This window comes from Notamacropus eugenii, chromosome 5 (assembly GCF_028372415.1).
Source record: "Notamacropus eugenii isolate mMacEug1 chromosome 5, mMacEug1.pri_v2, whole genome shotgun sequence".
In the NCBI taxonomy this organism is placed as follows: domain Eukaryota; kingdom Metazoa; phylum Chordata; class Mammalia; order Diprotodontia; family Macropodidae; genus Notamacropus; species Notamacropus eugenii.
The window spans coordinates 287,480,373-287,498,898 of NC_092876.1; the positions used below are offsets into that span (position 1 = coordinate 287,480,373).

The 18,526-nt window shown below is 36.0% G+C and overlaps 1 protein-coding gene across 3 annotated transcripts in view; it reads left to right on the forward strand.

The window, feature by feature from the left end:
* The window catches only part of ZEB2 (zinc finger E-box binding homeobox 2), a 141,694-nt gene that overhangs the window by 102,727 nt on the left and 20,441 nt on the right, over window positions 1-18,526 (forward strand). For all 3 annotated transcript variants that reach the window (XM_072613171.1, XM_072613170.1, XM_072613173.1), the window contains 3 exons: window positions 937-1,008; window positions 17,107-17,295; window positions 17,973-18,187. In XM_072613171.1, coding sequence (XP_072469272.1) covers window positions 937-1,008; window positions 17,107-17,295; window positions 17,973-18,187 — 476 coding nt within the window. The remainder of the gene's footprint in view (window positions 1-936; window positions 1,009-17,106; window positions 17,296-17,972; window positions 18,188-18,526) is intronic.

Sequence of the window (18,526 nt, forward strand, 5' to 3'; positions counted from 1 at the left end):
TCGAAGAATTTTAATAGTTAGCTGTCCTTCTTTGACCCCATATGTAGTCTAGCATTTAAAAAATCAGATTAATCTAAATTTCCTGTTTTCCAAACTCTCCCTCACTTTAGGTTTCTTTAATTTTGTAAAAGTGCTTCTCAGCGATTGTTAATATTTGACATTCAGTCCCCTCCCTCAAAATATTACATATCATACTCTTCATCAGAACACCAAGTTCTATGATTTTGGAACTTCAAAAGTTTCTTTGATCAGATAATGAAATGCTATTGATTGCCTGTCGGTGAACATTTGAAAATATCGAAGAAATTCTATTTAAGGAGATAGTGTGCAAAGAAATGAGGGAAATTCTGTTTTTGGAATTTGGGGAAGAAAATATGAAAACAGTTCATGTGTCTGATAGGCTCCATGGATGATGTTTAAAATAAATTCCTTAAAGCAAACATATATCTGATTACCATCATCCCCACTGATAAATTGCCTCCCCTCCTAAAAAAATAATAAAAGAAGAAATACTGATGTGGCACCAGGTATCCATATTTATCACTTTTTTGGATTGCCTGCCTCTTTGTCTCATAAGCACAAATACCTTAGTTTTAACTGCCTGCTTACTGAAAAAAGAAATTATGGTATCTTTTCCCCTGTTTGTCAACTGGGGCTGCTATCAGAAAAAAATATCCTTTCATTTCCCCCCCAAATAAGTACTACTGTTCTTCAAAGCTTGCAGTAATGTTTAAAGTAAATAAGTTCTTGTCCAGCTAGTGCAATTGGATTCATTCAATTGCCCAAACAAAGCTATTGTTTAGTGGGCTACAATAAGCCTTTTCTCTTTTTCCTTTAAAAGAATCTTCCTTGTTCTTGCTGTTGGCATGCTTCGTTTTGTATGCCCTTCTGTAATATACAACAGCTAAAGCTGAATTTTTTTTTCTTTTTCCACAGAAGAAATGAAGGAAGAATATGACACTATGGGGCCAGAAGCCGCAATCCAGACCACTGTTAATAATGGTACAGGTAAGTCATGAGTCTGTCACTGAAACATCAGCTTTGTCTTCTGCCATGTGAGACTAGTGATGAATGAAGAAAATGGAGTACTTCTATCCCTTTTTATTATCCTAATTTAACAGTTGCATCTTTGCAACTCTCCTATTTCTAGATATTTACTTAAAAATTTAAACATTGTATTTTTGGTACTTCATGCAGTTCACATCTCCAGTAACATATCCCTTTTTTGCCTCCCTAAATCAAGAATTGAATTTGATTCAATTCAACAAACATTCATTAAACACCTAAAGTGTGCAAGGCTCTCTGGTAGGAGCTAAGAATATGAAGATAAAAGTGAAACTGACCTTGCTCTCAAGAAGCACAGGGAGGGGATGTGGACAGTAGATAAAATATTCACAAAGATCAAGAGAAGATGGCTTGAGGATGGAGTATAGGGTTAGAATTCATAGACATTTGATATTCATAATCCAACTGAGATAGCAGAGGCTCAGAGATGTTGTCACTTGGGCAAAAGTATTGGTAGCAGAGGCAGAATTTGAAATAAAGTCCCCTGACTTCAAATCCATCTTTTCTTTGACCCACATTCTCTGCCATTGAGAGTAGGTAAAGCTTCACAGAGAAGGCAACACCTGAGCTGAACCTTGAAGGAAAGTAAGGAATTTGAGAGGAAAAGGCAGAAAGAGAATATTTACACATGAGAGGCTGCCTATGCAAATTTACAGTGACTAGAGAAGAAAGATTGAGTTTGGAGAACCGCTGATAGGTCAGTTTGGCTGAAACAAAGTTATGTGAAGAGGGTTACTGTGAAATAAGCTTAGAAAGGGAGGGTGGAAAAGAGTTGTATAAGAATTTATATATTAGACTGAAGAGTTTGTATTTTGTCAAAAGACAGTATCAGAGGATAGATTCAGCCGACTTTTGCTAGTCATTCATTAAAGATTTCATAAGGATTTCAAAAATTTGAATAGTACCTAACTCATTAATCCACTCCAATTCACATAAAATATAGAGAAAAAAGATGTTTGTAGTATAAAGTATCTTGAAGTTATCTTCCCAGAAAAAACCCATAAAACATTATCTCATTTGTATTTTCCTTTAATTGTATCATATGCCTTTTTCCATAATTTTTCTTCTAAAATTGTATATTTTTGATGGGGAAAGAAATAGGTTACTGAAAGCTGCCATGTTCATTATTTTTCATCAAATGAAATGAGGAATTGCAGTAAAAGTTTAGCTTTTTGTTTTATTTTATTATTCTAAAGTGGAATCTTGGGAAAGTTGTGCAAATTGCATATTCTTTCCAAAGAGCTAACAAGCACAGGATATAAAAATATTTCCAAGATGAGTTTGTGACTCAGGACATTTATCTGCATTCTACTGTACTAGTCCCTATGTGTTTCAAACAATATTACATACCATTCTAAATTGGATTTTACTGAACATTATCAAATCATCTTTCTGAGTAAGGTTCATCAAAGTATGCTTGTCTCACTATAGAACTGATAAAGTTTACTGTGCAGTTAGTTTTTAGTACATTATAAATATAAACAATCAAGATTTCATCTATACTTCCCTTATTATGATACACATAAAATTTAACCTTTGACCTATTTACAATAATCTTATGAATAACATGAGAAATCTATTTATTAGTTTCCTTATTATTGAAGTAGAGGAAATAATGAAAAATTAAAACTATGCCATTAATTTTACCTTAATTAGCATAATGAATAGACTCAGCTAATGTAATCACTTTATGTAAAATATAATAAATGTCACCATGTGACAAACAAATGCTCTACTAAAAGGAATGTCAATAAAGATACACTTTGCTCATAAAGGTGGTTGGTTTTCAGAAGACTCCAGAATCTAGTTTGTTGTTTGGTCGATTTGGGACCAGGACTTATCATTTCAAGGAATTTCTGGTGAGGAGTCTCCCTCTACAAATGCAGATAATCACAAAGGTTTATCTATGTCCCTGAGAATGTAAGTGACTTTCCCAGGGTTACAACTAATATGTTTTAGAAGTTGAATATTAATCCAAATCAACCTGACTCCAAGGGTAGCTCTATATCTACTGTATGATGCTGCCTTCTTAGAATCTAGTCTGAAGGCCTATCTAAAATTCATCAAAATCTTAGGATCCACCATTGTCGTAACAACTCATATTTCACATGAGGTAACAGTGGGTCATACACATGGAAATTTCCAACAGACAGTTTGAAATGTGGAACTGGAGATAAAGAAACAGTTGAGGGTTAGAAATATAAATTTTGAAGCCATTTGCGTAGAAGTGATATTTCAAGCAATAAGAGAGGATAAGATCTCTGAGGCAAAGAAGGTAGAGAGGGAAGAACAGAAAACTGAAGATAGAACCTTAGAGAATACTTGCAGCTAGAGAAAGGAGGAAAAAGAGCCAACAGCAACAGAAGAGACAAAGAAGGATGCAAGACTCTTGGATAATATAGTGTCATGGAAATCCATAGAATGGAGAATTTTAAGACTGAGGGAATTGCTAAGAGAATCGAGTTAAGTCCATTCGTTTTTGCAATGAGGAAATCACCAATCACCTTGGAAAGGGCTTACACTTTATCACTCTACCTTGCCTTTGAAAGTTATACATCTTGTATGTTCATGTCCACTGGAAAATTTGAGCTTTTGTTAAAATACTTATGACTTGATTTAGCACAAAATGCCTACAGTGATGCAATGAAAAGGATGCTGGATTCATAGTAAGATGACCCAGGTTTGAATCCGGGGTCTGCCACTTTCTATCTGTGTGACGCTCACTTTCCTCATTCTCTATAGTAAAAGGATCGGACTAGATTATCTATCAGGTCCTTTGCAGCTACTAATCAATGATTCTACGACATGCTATGGAGATTAGAATTTTCTAGCATTAAAACTATGTGCCTTTGTAAAAAGTAATGTGAAGAAGCATTCCTTGCTGTGTTCTCCTACATATATTGCACATTAAGAATCTATTTTGCCTGTTCTGATCTCAGGTCTCATGAAGGAATGACCAAATGAAAAGCATTTAAGTCCTTATTGTCTGGTGAGCCCTGACACTAGATGCTGATGATCTGTCTGTCTTCTAGAATCCTATATTACATATTGTCTGTGCTGATCATTTAACACTTATCATACTCTGTTTTGTTATTTTTGATGTTTTATTTCCCTAATTGTGTTATAAATTTCTTAAAGTCTTCTGATTCTGTATAACCTTCCCCTAGTACTAAAACACTGATTTATACATAAAAGGCATAAAAGGTGCTCAATAAATATTTGTTCATTGATGGATTAACTAATTGATTTATAGCAACCAACTCCATTTTTATTTCTACTGAAAACAGAATGAGAGAAAATAGAAAGGGTAAAATTCATTGAATTAAGTAATTTCCTAATAATAAAAGCTGTTATCCATTGGAAGGAGTGATTAAATGAGGCTGTAAAAATTTTTTCCCTACAGATTTTTGTGAATAGTTTGAATACAAATAGACTCTAGGAGTTAGAAGGGACCTTATCTAGTCAAACATCCTCATTTTATACTTAAATTGAAGCCCAGAAGTTAGGTGACTTGTCTAAGGTCACACAGAAACATCGTGGCAGAGCCAGGAATAGAAACCAGTTTGCTAGCTCTTATTCCTCCCACCATCCCACAATTTCCTTGGGGAGAGATAGTGTGGCATCACAGATAGAGAGTTGGCCTTGGAGTCAGGAAGTCCTGGGTTCAAGTCCTGCTTCTGACATCTCCTGGCTGTGTGATTCTGCGTAAGTCACATAACCTCTTAGTGGCCCAGGCAAATATCTGACTATAAATTTGCAGAGTAGGTGCTGATGGGCACTGACAGAAGGAATTTCCTCAATGGTGATTCCCTGTGCCAAAGCAATCAGAAAAGTAGTCAAAAATAATCAAAAATATTTAAGTAAAATACTGACCAGAGGCAGAGTGGCATATATATGTAGATTTTAAAGTAGTACACAGACTGACCTCTGGAATTATCTTTCAATTCTAAAATTCTGGCCCTGTCTTTCCTTTGCCCTAGCATATTAAAAGTATGGTTTATATCCTCCTGAATCCTAATTTTTACATACGTCAAAGAGACAACTCTTTACTTCCAGGAAAACAGCTTAGCTTCATAGCAATAGAGAAGGAATCTCTTAAGATTTTAGATTTTATTATAAACCTAAATCTCCTTACTAGTATCTTTGAACTCACTTATTATGTCTTCTAAGGTGCATAGGAAAGGAAACAATGGAAAGATTTAGACTTAATAAAATCATAGAATGTCAAAACTCAAAAGAACAGTAGAGGTCAAATCCAACCCCTTCCCCCATTCTACAGACAATGAAACTGAGTCTTAGATCTTTACCAGCTTGTCCAAGGTCACATAGCTAATGAACAGAAGAACCTGAACTAGAGTTCCAGTCACCTGACATTTGGTCCAGTGGTCTTCCCATCACACTACTCTAGATGCCCTGCTTATATTTATACATTAAGCTTTCAAAGGGTGCAAAGTCTTGAAACTGCAGTTAGAGCAACCTGAGACTAGTTAGTAACAATTAACACAAGATTTTAAGACCAACATTTGAACTTCTCTTTCACATTTTTCAAATCAGACATATTTTAGTACTAACTCAATTTATGTGCAAGCTTGGTTGGAATCAACCAGCAAGGCTACAGCTCGGTCCTGTGCGTCTTTGATGCTACTAATATTTGACTCTTCTCTTTCTGTCATCTGCTCCTTCCAGGCAATCATCACATCCTCCTATAACATTACTTTTATCCTTGTAATATCCCTCACAAAACTCTTCAGTGAATACCCACTGCCTAAAAGGGGGGGGAAATCCTCAACCTGGAACTTAAAACTAGCTTCACTTTCGTTTCCCTTGACTACTTATTACCAAGAACTTTTCTTTCCTGTCAGACCAGTCTCCTCACTGTTTCCCAGAGATAACACTCCTCTTGAACTTCTATTCATGTTATCCAGCCTAATTCCCCTTTCCTTCCCCTATAACCACTCCAATTCAACTCAAATTTCAAGACACGATGGTAGGTGCTAAGCATGCAAAGACATAAATTAGAAAGTTACCACCTTCAAAGAGCTTGTATTCTTCAGGGATATTCCAACCACATACATGCATGGATCAATATAAGATCATTTGAGGAAGGAGCAGGACATGTTCTAATAAGCAATAGTGTCTAAATTGGGGCTTGAATGAACCTAGGGGTTCTAAGAGGTAGAGAGGAAGAAGGGCTGCCCTTCAAGCGTGGTGCTGCTCTACCCAAAGACACAGACGTGGGGAGTGAGAGAATGAGGACTGAATTGGAAGTGTAGAGTGTGAAAGGGAGAAACAATGACTACCTAGAAAGGAAAATGGGGAAGGCTTATAGAGGGCTAGGCTGAAGAGTATGTATTTTAAATTAGATGAAGTAGGGAACCACTGGAGCACTTTGAGAAGGAAAGTGATGTGGTCATACCTCTGTCTTAGAAATATTAATCTGATAGCTATAATAGGGATGAAATTGAAAAGGAAGACCGATGTTAGAGATGTGAAAGTACAATCAAGGCACAGTAACTGCTGGAATGTGGGGAGGAGAGGCAGTGATGTAGAGGTGAAAGACAAAGGTTGACCCTAATAACATGAACCTGAGCAACTAGAAAGATAGTACTTTCAGTAACCAAAAAGGGGGAAGGGAGTTTAGAGGGAGGGTAAGGTAAGAAAGAAATAAAGTATTCTGGTTGAGACACAGTGAGTTTGAGATTCCTGTGGAACATTCAAGAGAAGCAAGATTAGAGTTCTGAAAAGAGATTAGGAAGAGATATATAGAAATGAGAGTCATCTAAGCAGAGAGGACAATTGAGTCCTTTGAGGCCATAATTGAGAAATTATGAGTTCATCAAGTGAATATATAGAGAGGAAAGAAAAGAGAGACCAGTATAGAGCATTGGGGGACCACTAGACTCTGCTGCTGATGAACCTGCAAAACAGATTTAGAAAACGAGTAACAGGAGCACCAAGAGAGAACAGTGTCACAAAGTTCAAGGAGGAGAAAGTATCTAAGAGGAAGGTGTGGTGGACAATATGAAAACTTAAAGAGAGAAGTCAAGCAGAATGGACACTGTGGCGAAAGGTGCAGGGAAAAGATCAACTCAAGATCTGCTTCCTCTGTGAAGTTTCTCCCTGACAGCTATAGACGATAATGATTTCTTCCTCTTTTGGAACTCCTATGCCATCTATTTACCAGTTCCACTTAAATGGACACTAATCATTCACTTTGTATTTGTTATGTTAGTATTTCATGTGTTTCAGCCTTGTCATTTCAGAGAAAGAGAGAGCTTTTAAAGGGCAATAACTGTTTGTGACTTCTTTTGTTGCCTCATAGAAGTTTGCACAGCACCATGCACTTGATAGGTCTGCAAGACTGGTTGAATGAAGAAATGAATAGTGAGCAAAGAAACTGGTGTTGAAAGAGGCTTTAAGAAGTCTAGCAGGATGAGCCTAGTCTCCTGGAAGGTAGAAATCAGGTTTAAGAATTTAGTTTCATTGAAACAGGACTTTATAGGAGAAAAAACTGGTTGAAGTCAAAAGTGAGAGTAAATTTTAAAAGGCCAGCTCAGATAAGGAGTATAGCATAAGGGATTTACTGAAAATGGAAATATTCAGAATAATAAGTCCTATTAGAAACTTTCTATGTAACAAACTTTTCTGGGTTTTAATTTCTACATAATGAGATTATTGTATTTGCTGTACATTATAGGGAAATGGCTTGAGAGGAATCTGGCATATTAAAGTAGTTCAACTTCATTGTGAGGAAATCATGTGGGATTTTCTTAGAGATTATAAGAAATATGACTTTCTAAAGAAGAAAGTGATGGAAAAAACCCTACAACATTATAAACATTAGTTTGTCTAAATGCCAGGCATAACACAGACTTAGTATTTCTATATAGAAATCAGCATAGGTCCCTGGTATTTTCCTCCTGAATGTGTGAAAGTGATGTTTTCCTCAGATAATCTACTACTCTTGTTACAGAGGCTATAAATAACTATGGGTACCCTCATCTCTTCCTAGAAAAAAAAATCCTGAATCTGGAGACTGGGCAAGGTCAGTTTAGGGCACAGTTTTTACTTTATATACAAAGACAGGAAGATGATCATTTTAGTGGCAGAAAATATATCATTAGAAATAATTATTAAATATGCTACAGTCATCTCCTAAGTATTTTTTATTAATTGAGAATAAAATGTATTTTATGAAGTACTTATTTCTGTCTCTCTATGCCCAAATTAATTCCTTCTACTGAAAATCAGGGGTACTGAGCTTATCAGACACATTAACTTGAAAGTAACTGGCAAATTTTGAAGAGGTTCGTAGAAATCCTCTGCCTTGACATTCTAGAACACAAAATGAGCAAGCAGTAGAACAAATTTCTCCATGTTACTCTATTAATGAACTTGAGAATCAAAGACCAAGGCTCAGAGTAATTTAAGCTTCAGTTCCCTCTCTTCTGTCAGCAGCCTTCCAAATGCATCAATGAAGTAAATGTGGAGGAGGTGCATTATGTGCATATTAAACACACACATACATGTTACACACCTCCTTCACATTACATATGCGTGTATATTACACACAAATAACACATATACATACACGTACATGTGTGTGTGTGTGTGTGTGTGTCCCGTAGCAACTGGCAAAGATTTTCAGAGTGCTTGATTCCTGAATATATCATCCTTGGTTCTGTTCTTCTGGCCCTATGTGAAAGAAAGATCAGTTCTTTTCATATATGTAATGGGGGACTGCCAATAAGGAGCTTGTATTCAGACTCCTCGTCAGCAGCATTTGCTGAATATCCACCCAACACTGAATTGAGTTTGGGGGAAAAGACAAAACAGAAGTAAAAGATAAAGTTCTCATCCTGGGGAAATTAACAATCTGATGAGACAACCAAGGGAGACAGAACAGATAGAAAAGTGTCAGAAATAAATGATCATATTCACAGTCAACTTTGGGGCTGCAAACAAGAGCCAAGTAAACAGTGAGAAGAATAAACTACTATGATGGAGTGAAAGAGCGTTGGGGTCTGAGTTCTGCCTGTGCTGTTAACTGGCTGCACCACATTGGGCTTAAACCCTCTCAACCTCAGTTTCCCCAACTCTCAAATGAAGGGATTGTGATCTCTAAGATTCCTTTTAGTTATCAATCCTCTGAACGATAAAAAAAATCAAGCTTTCTACTCCCTTGACCCAAGTTCATCATCAACAGTTTTTAATTAATCACTCATTAAAAGGATACTTTGGGATATGCTACCAAACAGAGTTGTAATTTGATACAAAATTAGAAAAGCTAGTCTTTAAATGTAGACAGTACGTCTTAGTAAATAGAGATTTAATCTTTGGGTAAGGGAAATGTGGGCTCAAGTCCTGATCCTGATAGACCAGCTTTGTGATCAGAGGTAGTCACTTAACCTCTCAGTACATGCCTCATTTAAATCTCTCAAACTTGTAAGTTTTAGAAAGGTTGCTAGTCTGCATTGGAAAAGAGAATTTTCCACGCCAGAAGTTCCCTATAATGATGAAAGTACAGACCTAGACTAAAACAAATTCAGTATTTAAATGAAATATTCAAAATCTTTGAGTAGTAAATTAAAATTTGTAATAAGAAACTACAAGGCACAACTTTAACATGAAACCTTATTTTAACATTCCTTCCCCCCAGCACATGCTTACACACACACACACACACACACACACACACACACACACACGTATTTGAAAATGATACCTCCTTTTTCAAATTTCCATGGACTACAATGTGTCTGGACCTTTCCTTATTATATTATACTTTGTATCATCCTTATTTGGGTACATCTCATACACTGTTAGATCATAAACTCCTTAAGCAAGGACTGGTAGGTTGTTTTTAATCTAGCTATAAATAGAATCAAATACAGTACCTTGAACAAAGTAGGTACTTAATGAATGTTTGTTAAATTGACAGGGATGGACACTTGGAAAAACTTTTGCTATACCTTCTCCTTTACCAATAATTTAGAAAAGGAGATTAATATGTAGTATTACATTTGATTAACCTGAAATTATAAAGTACCATACTGAACCTTCTTTGAAAATGAATTAAAATCATATCTGAATCAGGAAAGAATTGGAGATCTTGGGTTGGAAGGTGGTATGGGAACTCTATAATAAGGCTTTAGTCAAGGAAATCAAATATTCAAATATTTGCTATTGGTTATATGTAAGACACTGTAAGAGGATAAGAGAAGTATAAGATATAATCCTTGCTCATAAGGAGCTAGCCAACAATCTAACTCTAGTTAGAAAAAGAAAAGACAAATATACATATAAAAACAACTAAAAGTCCATATAAAATACGGTCGCTAAGAGCCAAATGAATGAAATAAACACCAAAAGCTATGAGTTACAAGGAGGTAGAATCAGAAGTAGTCAGAGAAGATGACATCTCATCTTATAAAATGTAAATTGTATATTTCTTAATTTTAAAATGTCTATAACTGAAGCAGAGTATGAGTGAAGAGGGCTAATAGGGAAAGGACAAAATAATCTCTACTTGATGGATCCACTGATCAAGAGCCATCCATTCTATCAGGCTACCAGAATTCCTTCTGGACTATCTTCTATTTATTTAATCCTGAGTAAAGACCTGCCTTTTATTGAGAATAATACTTCTCTGAGTCCCATAACTGTCCTCACCATATTCCTACTCTCTATTTAGAGAAAAAACAAGGAATGATGGATCAGCTCTGGTCATTTGAGATTATTAGTGACAGTAAAGACAGGTTGAGAAAACATTATTTGTATTTAATCAAAAGTAAATAAGTACATTCAATCATCAGCCATAAAGAAAAAACTGTTTTTAAGGTAGGGAAATATTTTTTACACCTTTATTATGTTCTTAATTAATAACTTGTTCTTTCTTTTATTACTCTTAAGTAAGGGCAACATTAAACATTTTTAAAATTAATTCTCTTATATAAGAAACAGGAATGTTACAAGTTAAAGTTTTCATATATTACTTCTATGCATGAGTTCAGGGGATAGTTTACTGTTCAGTTATATTGGATCAATGTGTAAAATAACTCTAATAAGAATATTTAATAAAGCAGGGGTTGGCTAATTAATCAAGCCAACATGTCATTTTCATCTTGTGTGTAGCATCTTTTGCCTTTTTATGTGGTTGAGATTGTAAGGGGAGGGATAAGAGTGGGGGGAGTTGGTAAGGAAAAAGGGGTAGGGGAAAGGAAGTCATCAATCAAATATAACATATACATAATTTTTAAAATAATTTCCATTATTTGATGAGTAAGCTTGCTTAAAAATTTAAGAAAAAGATATGTTCTAGGGAGAGAAAAACAGAAGTAAAACTTGGCAGGTTAGAAGAATAGCCGTTTTCAGGCTGTAATCAGTGTGCGCCAAGGAGGGCCTGTCACTTCCTGGCTAATGAAGGTTGTGGTTTTATTAGCTTTGTTTGCGATTAGGAGCAGCTATCTCCACCTCACAGTAGGAGTTCCCACAAAAAGTAACTGGTCTCCTAAGCTTCTTGAATGTCTCCTTTTGTTGTTGTGTGTGGTTTTAAGACAACTCCAAAATTATTTTCCTTAATGCATTTTTCCCTGTTAGAATTGCTGCTTTTTAAATGAAAATCAATCTGTGAAAGTCTCTGGGCTTGGTCAGACTTATTAGAAATTTTATCCTTTGAAATATAGAATTTCAGACTTTGAGGGGACTCTAGAGAGATATGAAATTAAGATCTTGTCCAGTGAAGTTACTTGTTCAAGGTCAGAAGACTAGTTTGTAGAAGAGCCAGGATTAGAAGCAATGCAAACCAGTTCAAGGATTTTCCCACTATGCCATGCTGTGGAGGCTTTTTACTGAGCAGGTAAAGGGATATGATCAAGCTCATAAATCATCAGTATTAGTGTCTTTATCTGTGGCATTCCAAAGCAAAATTAGGTGGACAAATTCCTACCCCATAGATATTCTTTCTGAAAAAAATTATTATCAAATGATCTCTTCTTTGTGCTGAGAGACTTTGAGGAATATTTAAGTTCCAGCTGAAAACTTAATTTAGGACTTAAACACATGATCAACCTTTGATCCTCTTTGCAGAAGTCTAACATAAGCAACTGGGGCAGGGGGGAGGGAAGAAGGATCATGGAACTTGCACATATACAAAGCAGTCTGATAATCCAAGATTTAGTCCTTAAAAACTGGATATCGTGAACCTGGAAGCTAACACCTAACTTTAAAGCAGTTCTTGGCCCTGTGGATAGGACCTTGCAAGGCCAATTATATGCTAGAGCAGCAGGAAACTGTACCAAAGATCCATCCTCCAATTCATTCTTGAACTCTCTTTCCTAAAGTCCTTGCTTAAAGGGTACTCCCATTGGCATCTGAACACAGGGGAAAGCCATGTTGGATCAGGGATAGAGAACTCTGCCAAGGCAGTGCACTCATTCCCAGGAAGAGAAAGGAAACATTTCCTGTTGCTTTTGACAACTACCTCCTTTCTTGGTTGTATGACTACATCCATGACAATCGAGAGCTTTGCTGTTTATCATATAACTATGTAATGAAGTCTTTAATGCCATTAGAGAAGTGAATCTAAAGAAACTTTTCTCTTTCTTATCTTCCCCCTCTGTTATCATCCTCTACAAAATCTGCTATACAGTGCGTCCTTAAGTTAAAGACCACAGGCTAAGTTCTGTTAGATAATTAAATCAGCTTTAAATAAGTTCTCAAAGTCTTCAAAAGCACTTCTGTGGTTCAACAAAATGCTGAATATGTACGTTTGAGACATGAAAAATAAACATCAGTGACTAGACTTAAAATATAAGTTGGCGTTTCTATACGCTACTCACCTTGCATTTTGTAAATAGACATTTTCAAAACATGAAAAATGTTACTTAGATTGATTCATTGTTTGACTCAACAAGAATGCATGAAATGCCTACTATGTGCAAAATATTTACAAAGCAACAGATTCAAAGGAAAGAGAGGAGAAATTTAATTCCTCAAGTACTCTGATATTTCAGGTTTCATATAAAGAAAGAAAAGAAAAAGGAAGGAAGGAAAGAAGGAAGGAAGGAAGGAAGGAAGGAAGGAAGGAAGGAAGGAAGGAAGGAAGGAAGGAAGGAAGGAAGGAAGGAAGGAAGGAAGGAAAGAAGATAGTGGTATTAGCATTTTGTGTCACCACAGTCATTCCAAAATGGTGGCAAACAGACAATTGCTCAACATATCTTCTTGTCTTCTTGTTTCAATTGCCTTTAGTCCTCCAAAATCTTCTCTTTATTAGAATTATTCATTGCTTTTCCTTTTTATGAAAATATGTTCATAAAATTTATTCTTTAATTTTTGTCAGGAATTAAAACTATTAAACCAAAAATGGTAGTATATTCATTAGGTTACACAGGAGTCTAGAGGTGTGGAGATGAGAAAATTTTTAATGCCTGGCTCCTCTAGATTATCAAATTTTACTTGAACCTAAGAAAGATTTAGATTTTTAGGGTAAATGTTTAAGGCCAAATGAAAAACCCTCAAGAGAAGTTGAGAAATCACCAGAATTTCTTGTGTGTAAATTGTAGTTATTGTCTGATCATAAATACAATTAAAATGTCCTTTTTCAGTGTATCATGGCAATGTGTAGAGACCTGACAATTAAAAGGATTAAATAAAAATTAAAACTGAGGTTTTTCTCTATTTCTCTATTCCCATAACATACTGGTTAGTTCTAAAACTCTCCAGTGAATTTTTTACCTTATGTGCCTATTATAAAGAATATATTCATAGAAAATTTAATGTTTGGTACAAGTTCCTGTGTTTTGATCCATCCATAAACAGAAAATAAAAGCTTGCAAGTAGAATTGAAGGTCTGTATCCTTCTCAACAAATTTTGTCATTGACATAAGTCCTATTTTTTGACCAGTCATACCAAGACCTGAAGAAATGTCCATACAGAAAATAGTTACTTTTGTGAGAGATTTTCTCACAGAGACACCATGGTATGGTTGAAAAAACACTAGATTTGGCAACAAAAGGCCTAGATTCAAATGCTGCCATGACCATTTGCTATGTGACCCTGAGTAAACTATTTTACCTTTCTGAACTTGTTTCCTTACCTAGAGGAGAAAAAAAAGGATTTTAGTACTACTTAATGAGATGACCATGGTAAAGTGCTACAAAAATGTCAGTGACATTATTATTCTTATTATCCTTTCCAACAATGTAGCAAATTAAATTCTCATTCACAAAAGTTATGTAATGCAGTGGAAAGAATTTTGAATTGGAAGTCAGGGAATCTAATTTCCTGGCTCATAATCTTGGGCAAGTCACAACTGTTCTGGGCCTCAGTTTCTTCATTTGTGAAATGAAGAGGTTAGATTAAAGGACCTCTAAGTCCCCTTCCAGCTTCACATTTCTGAACCTATCAGGTATAGAAAGCTCAACTCACTTCTTCTTAAGTGATTGAAACATAATGGGTCAACTCTCCAGTGCTTCAACTATTCCTCAGGAAGCCAAGTCCTAGCAGTTCAAATACTTCAGATCAGAAACATTCAATTCTACATCTTCTATGGGACCTTCGTTGTTGACCTCTATGTACACTGACTTTTCCCTTCTCTAGACTTTTCTTGAAGTTACAATCCATCTTAAGTAGTTCCATATTTAAATGGTGCCTGATGGTTTCATGAATGGTAGTTCAGTTTCCCTTTCCAGCCAGAGTATAAGCTCCTCATTGGCAGAGATGTTTTACACATCTCTTACACATACTTCTTTCACAGTGTCAAGCACAATACTGGGCACATGAGATAGAGCCACAATAAACACTTGTTGATTGACTGATATGTGGTACAGATGAAGCACCTTCTTCCTTTGCAAAACCATTTGACAGCTATAGGCATCATTCAGAAAGTCTTCTCCTTAGCATCTTACTCAGAAGTCTACCAGGAATAACTTTATGTTACCTCATAAATGACTTGCCTCTCAAATCAACCAGTTATAGTACTAGAAGAAAACTGGATAAGAGCTATGTCTATCCAGAAACATTTAGCATTTTTCTGCCACACAAACCAAAAGGATATAAATACAAATACAATTGAAACATCCATTTGCATTTGATTCCATTTTTCAATGGAGATATTCATATGCAAATAAAAAATCAGACTGCACAATGCAGCTGTGGCCAAATAATTCAGATGGTTACTAGAATATCAGGATAAAAGTAGAATGGTTAGTGTAGATGCCACCCAAGCCACCAAGGATGATAATACCCCTCACCATCATAGTCATGTTGATGGTCTGTTTGTGAAAGTTTCTTCAGGCCCCGTTACTAGGATGCAAGTCAAATGTCATCACCACAATCACCGCCAATTTATACTCTTGGGAAAGTGTCCACAATATCATAAGCATACCAGCGGGTAGCAAATCCTCACTGTTCATTTATTTTTATACTAAATTGCTGTTTTAAAAAATAGGTTTGAAACAAAGTTCCAAGACAACCTTAAAAAGCTGGCTTCATCATTGCACATGGTGTCTCCATCCTTGAGGAAAATATAAGACATTTGAGTAGTGCTGACCTTTCCATCAATGCGCAGATTTGGTTCTGCACAGATAGCTTCCCACAAAATTTGCAAAGGCAGAGAAAAAGTTTGAGGCTAGTAGTGTTACAGATTGCCAGTACCTTCAGTTCAACATTCAACAAGGTGCAATTCTAACCCCTCAATTTGTCTGTTTTCTTTTTGTTTTAGTCCATGCATTTGCCTATTGTTTGAGGTCACATTTAAAGATTGCATTGTAAAATATTCTCATAGATATTATTTTTTGATGATAAAAGCAGAAAATATAATTACCTTGCCCTTTGCAAAATTCTTATTTAGAAAGTCAAGCAGATCCTCCCTTTTTAGCACTTTTTATTTTTGTGGCAAAGAAGCTTGGGGGAGACAAGATAGGCCTGAATCAGGGTGGTAACACTTTTGAGAAATTTTGAATTTTGAAAATTCATCCTTTCATTCCACCATTCATTCCTCCATTTCTCCACCAGCAGTAAACTTTTAAGTATAGCTAAAGCATAATATTAACAGTTTCTCTGTGTGTGTGTCTCTCTCTCTCTCTCTCTCTCTCTCTCTCTCTCTCTCTCTCTCTCTCTCTCTCTCTCTCTCTCTCCTTTATAAACAATTGATTTTTTTACATTGAAGTCCCAGCTTATTTCAAAAACATGTTTAGAGGTTTTAAATATACAAATTCTTATACAAGTCACTAAAACTGTTTTATAACATTCATTTATTTTAGAGGGAAAGTCACACACTTGTAAGTCCCACTTCAATTCTTCTTGCTTTTGCTGCTCATTTTTATTCTCTTTCTACACACAATAAGCTTAAACTGATATAATTTTCAAGTAGTGTTAAAATATTGAGGTTAGCAAGTATAACTTTTAAGGACTGTGAATGCTCTTTCCTATAATTTGTTAACAATCATACATTTTTAAAAAGTACATTCCTATCTCTCTACATCTTAGGCTTTGCACTCACTCCTGTGTATGATGTTCAGAGGTCGGGAGGAATAAAAGCATATTTTTAGAAACAGGATGTCTTTGTGGTTAGGAACATGTTATGTTTGGTGGGCAATAAAAAATTAGATATACCTTTTTAAAAAAGAAAGAAAACTTATAGAAAACTATAAAAGTAGCTTTGGGCTTGTATTTTCTAGCAGTCAAGATCTGGAAACATGTGGTTCTATTTGTAAAATTTTACTGAGTAACATTTTTGAAATAATGTATTTTCCCTTTGTAAATTACCCAGAGATGAATTTTCCAGGAAGAAATAAAGATAATGTCATCATTTATTTTAAAGAAAAATACCATTTAGTTTTTGTATCTAGCACATGATGTGGCCCAGAACAGGGCAGTGTTCAATCAATAATTGGTCATCTGGTTCACTTCTTGCAAATAAACCATATATTTGTAGTTCCATTGTGAATCAGCATTTCATGAGAACAGGGACATAAACCGGCTCAGGCTCTCTGGGAGAAAATCCTGAAAAACTATTTCTTTTTCTTTTATGATTTCAGTTAAGAATGCAAATTGCACGTCGGACTTTGAGGAATACTTTGCCAAAAGGAAACTGGATGAAGGGGATGGCCATGCAGTTAGCATCGCGGAGTACCTACAGCGCAGTGACACAGCCATTATTTACCCAGAAGCCCCTGAGGAACTGTCTCGCCTTGGCACTCCAGAGGCCAATGGGCAAGAAGAAAATGGTAAGACTGTTATTCATTTTTAGCCACTATAGTGACCCCTTGCAGCTGTTGCAATTACAAATGCACTACATGCCTGGCTGTTTACCTTAAAATCTGAAGAACAGCTGCAGAAGCGTGGAATTTCATGAGCAAAGATTGGAACTGTAATTTTAGTGTATTGTGATTTTTTTTGTCAGCAAATTTGTGTCATTCTGTACATCCAGCAGAGAACAGGAACAATCAAAGCTTATTTCTAAGAGAGAAATACCCAAGAATATCCTTATCTTTTGGGGGAGGACTTTACTTTTGAAGAAGAAATTTAGAAGTGCTGGCCTCCATCCCCTAACACTTTTGTCAAGCAGTGGCAAAGGTTCCTTACACAGTCATGGCCATAACTTTTTACACGGCTTAAGATTAAACACAAATTGCCAGTCACCTGCATCAAATTTCTTCACGTTTCAGCTTTTTACATCTCCTCCCCAAAAGCTCAAGTCATTAATTAATTTTCTAGCACAGTATGAAAATGATTCAGACAAGTTTGTCCTGGGTGTGTGCTGAGGCCAGTCTGAAGTGATGGCACTGTGGTGCAGCAGATTGCAGTGATTCCTGTCATACCATCCCGGGCAATAAGCCCATTAGCTGCCATTGATTTACTGACCTTTTGGCCTGCTTCTCTCTCTCCTGTCTCTCGGCTACAGACCTGCCACCTGGAACTCCAGATGCTTTTGCCCAACTGCTGACCTGCCCCTACTGCGACCGGGGCTACAAGCGCTTGACATCACTGAAGGAGCACATCAAGTACCGCCATGAGAAGAATGAGGAGAACTTTTCTTGCCCTCTTTGTAGCTACACGTTTGCCTACCGCACCCAGCTCGAGCGGCATATGGTGACGCACAAGCCGGGGACAGATCAGGTGGGGGGTTGGTTTTAAGTGATTTCTTCCTATAATAACCCCTTAGAGAAACGATATTGCTTTGATTGGCAATCATTATTAATTTTTCATGGCATTTTGAAGATGCAGATCTTTTAATGGTAATAGCTTTAATTGAGGTCTAAATGATTTTTTGATGGTCTCTTCTAATATGATTTAATAGTCCTATGTTCACGATCGAATGAGTGTGTTAATTTCTAATTTAGAAATTTTATTTGCACTTTAACTTGACTTTAGTTTCATTTTTATGTTCCTCAAAAAGTGAATGAAACTGTAGCATTTTAATTATACATTATTAAACATCTCAGCAATTTTAATTCC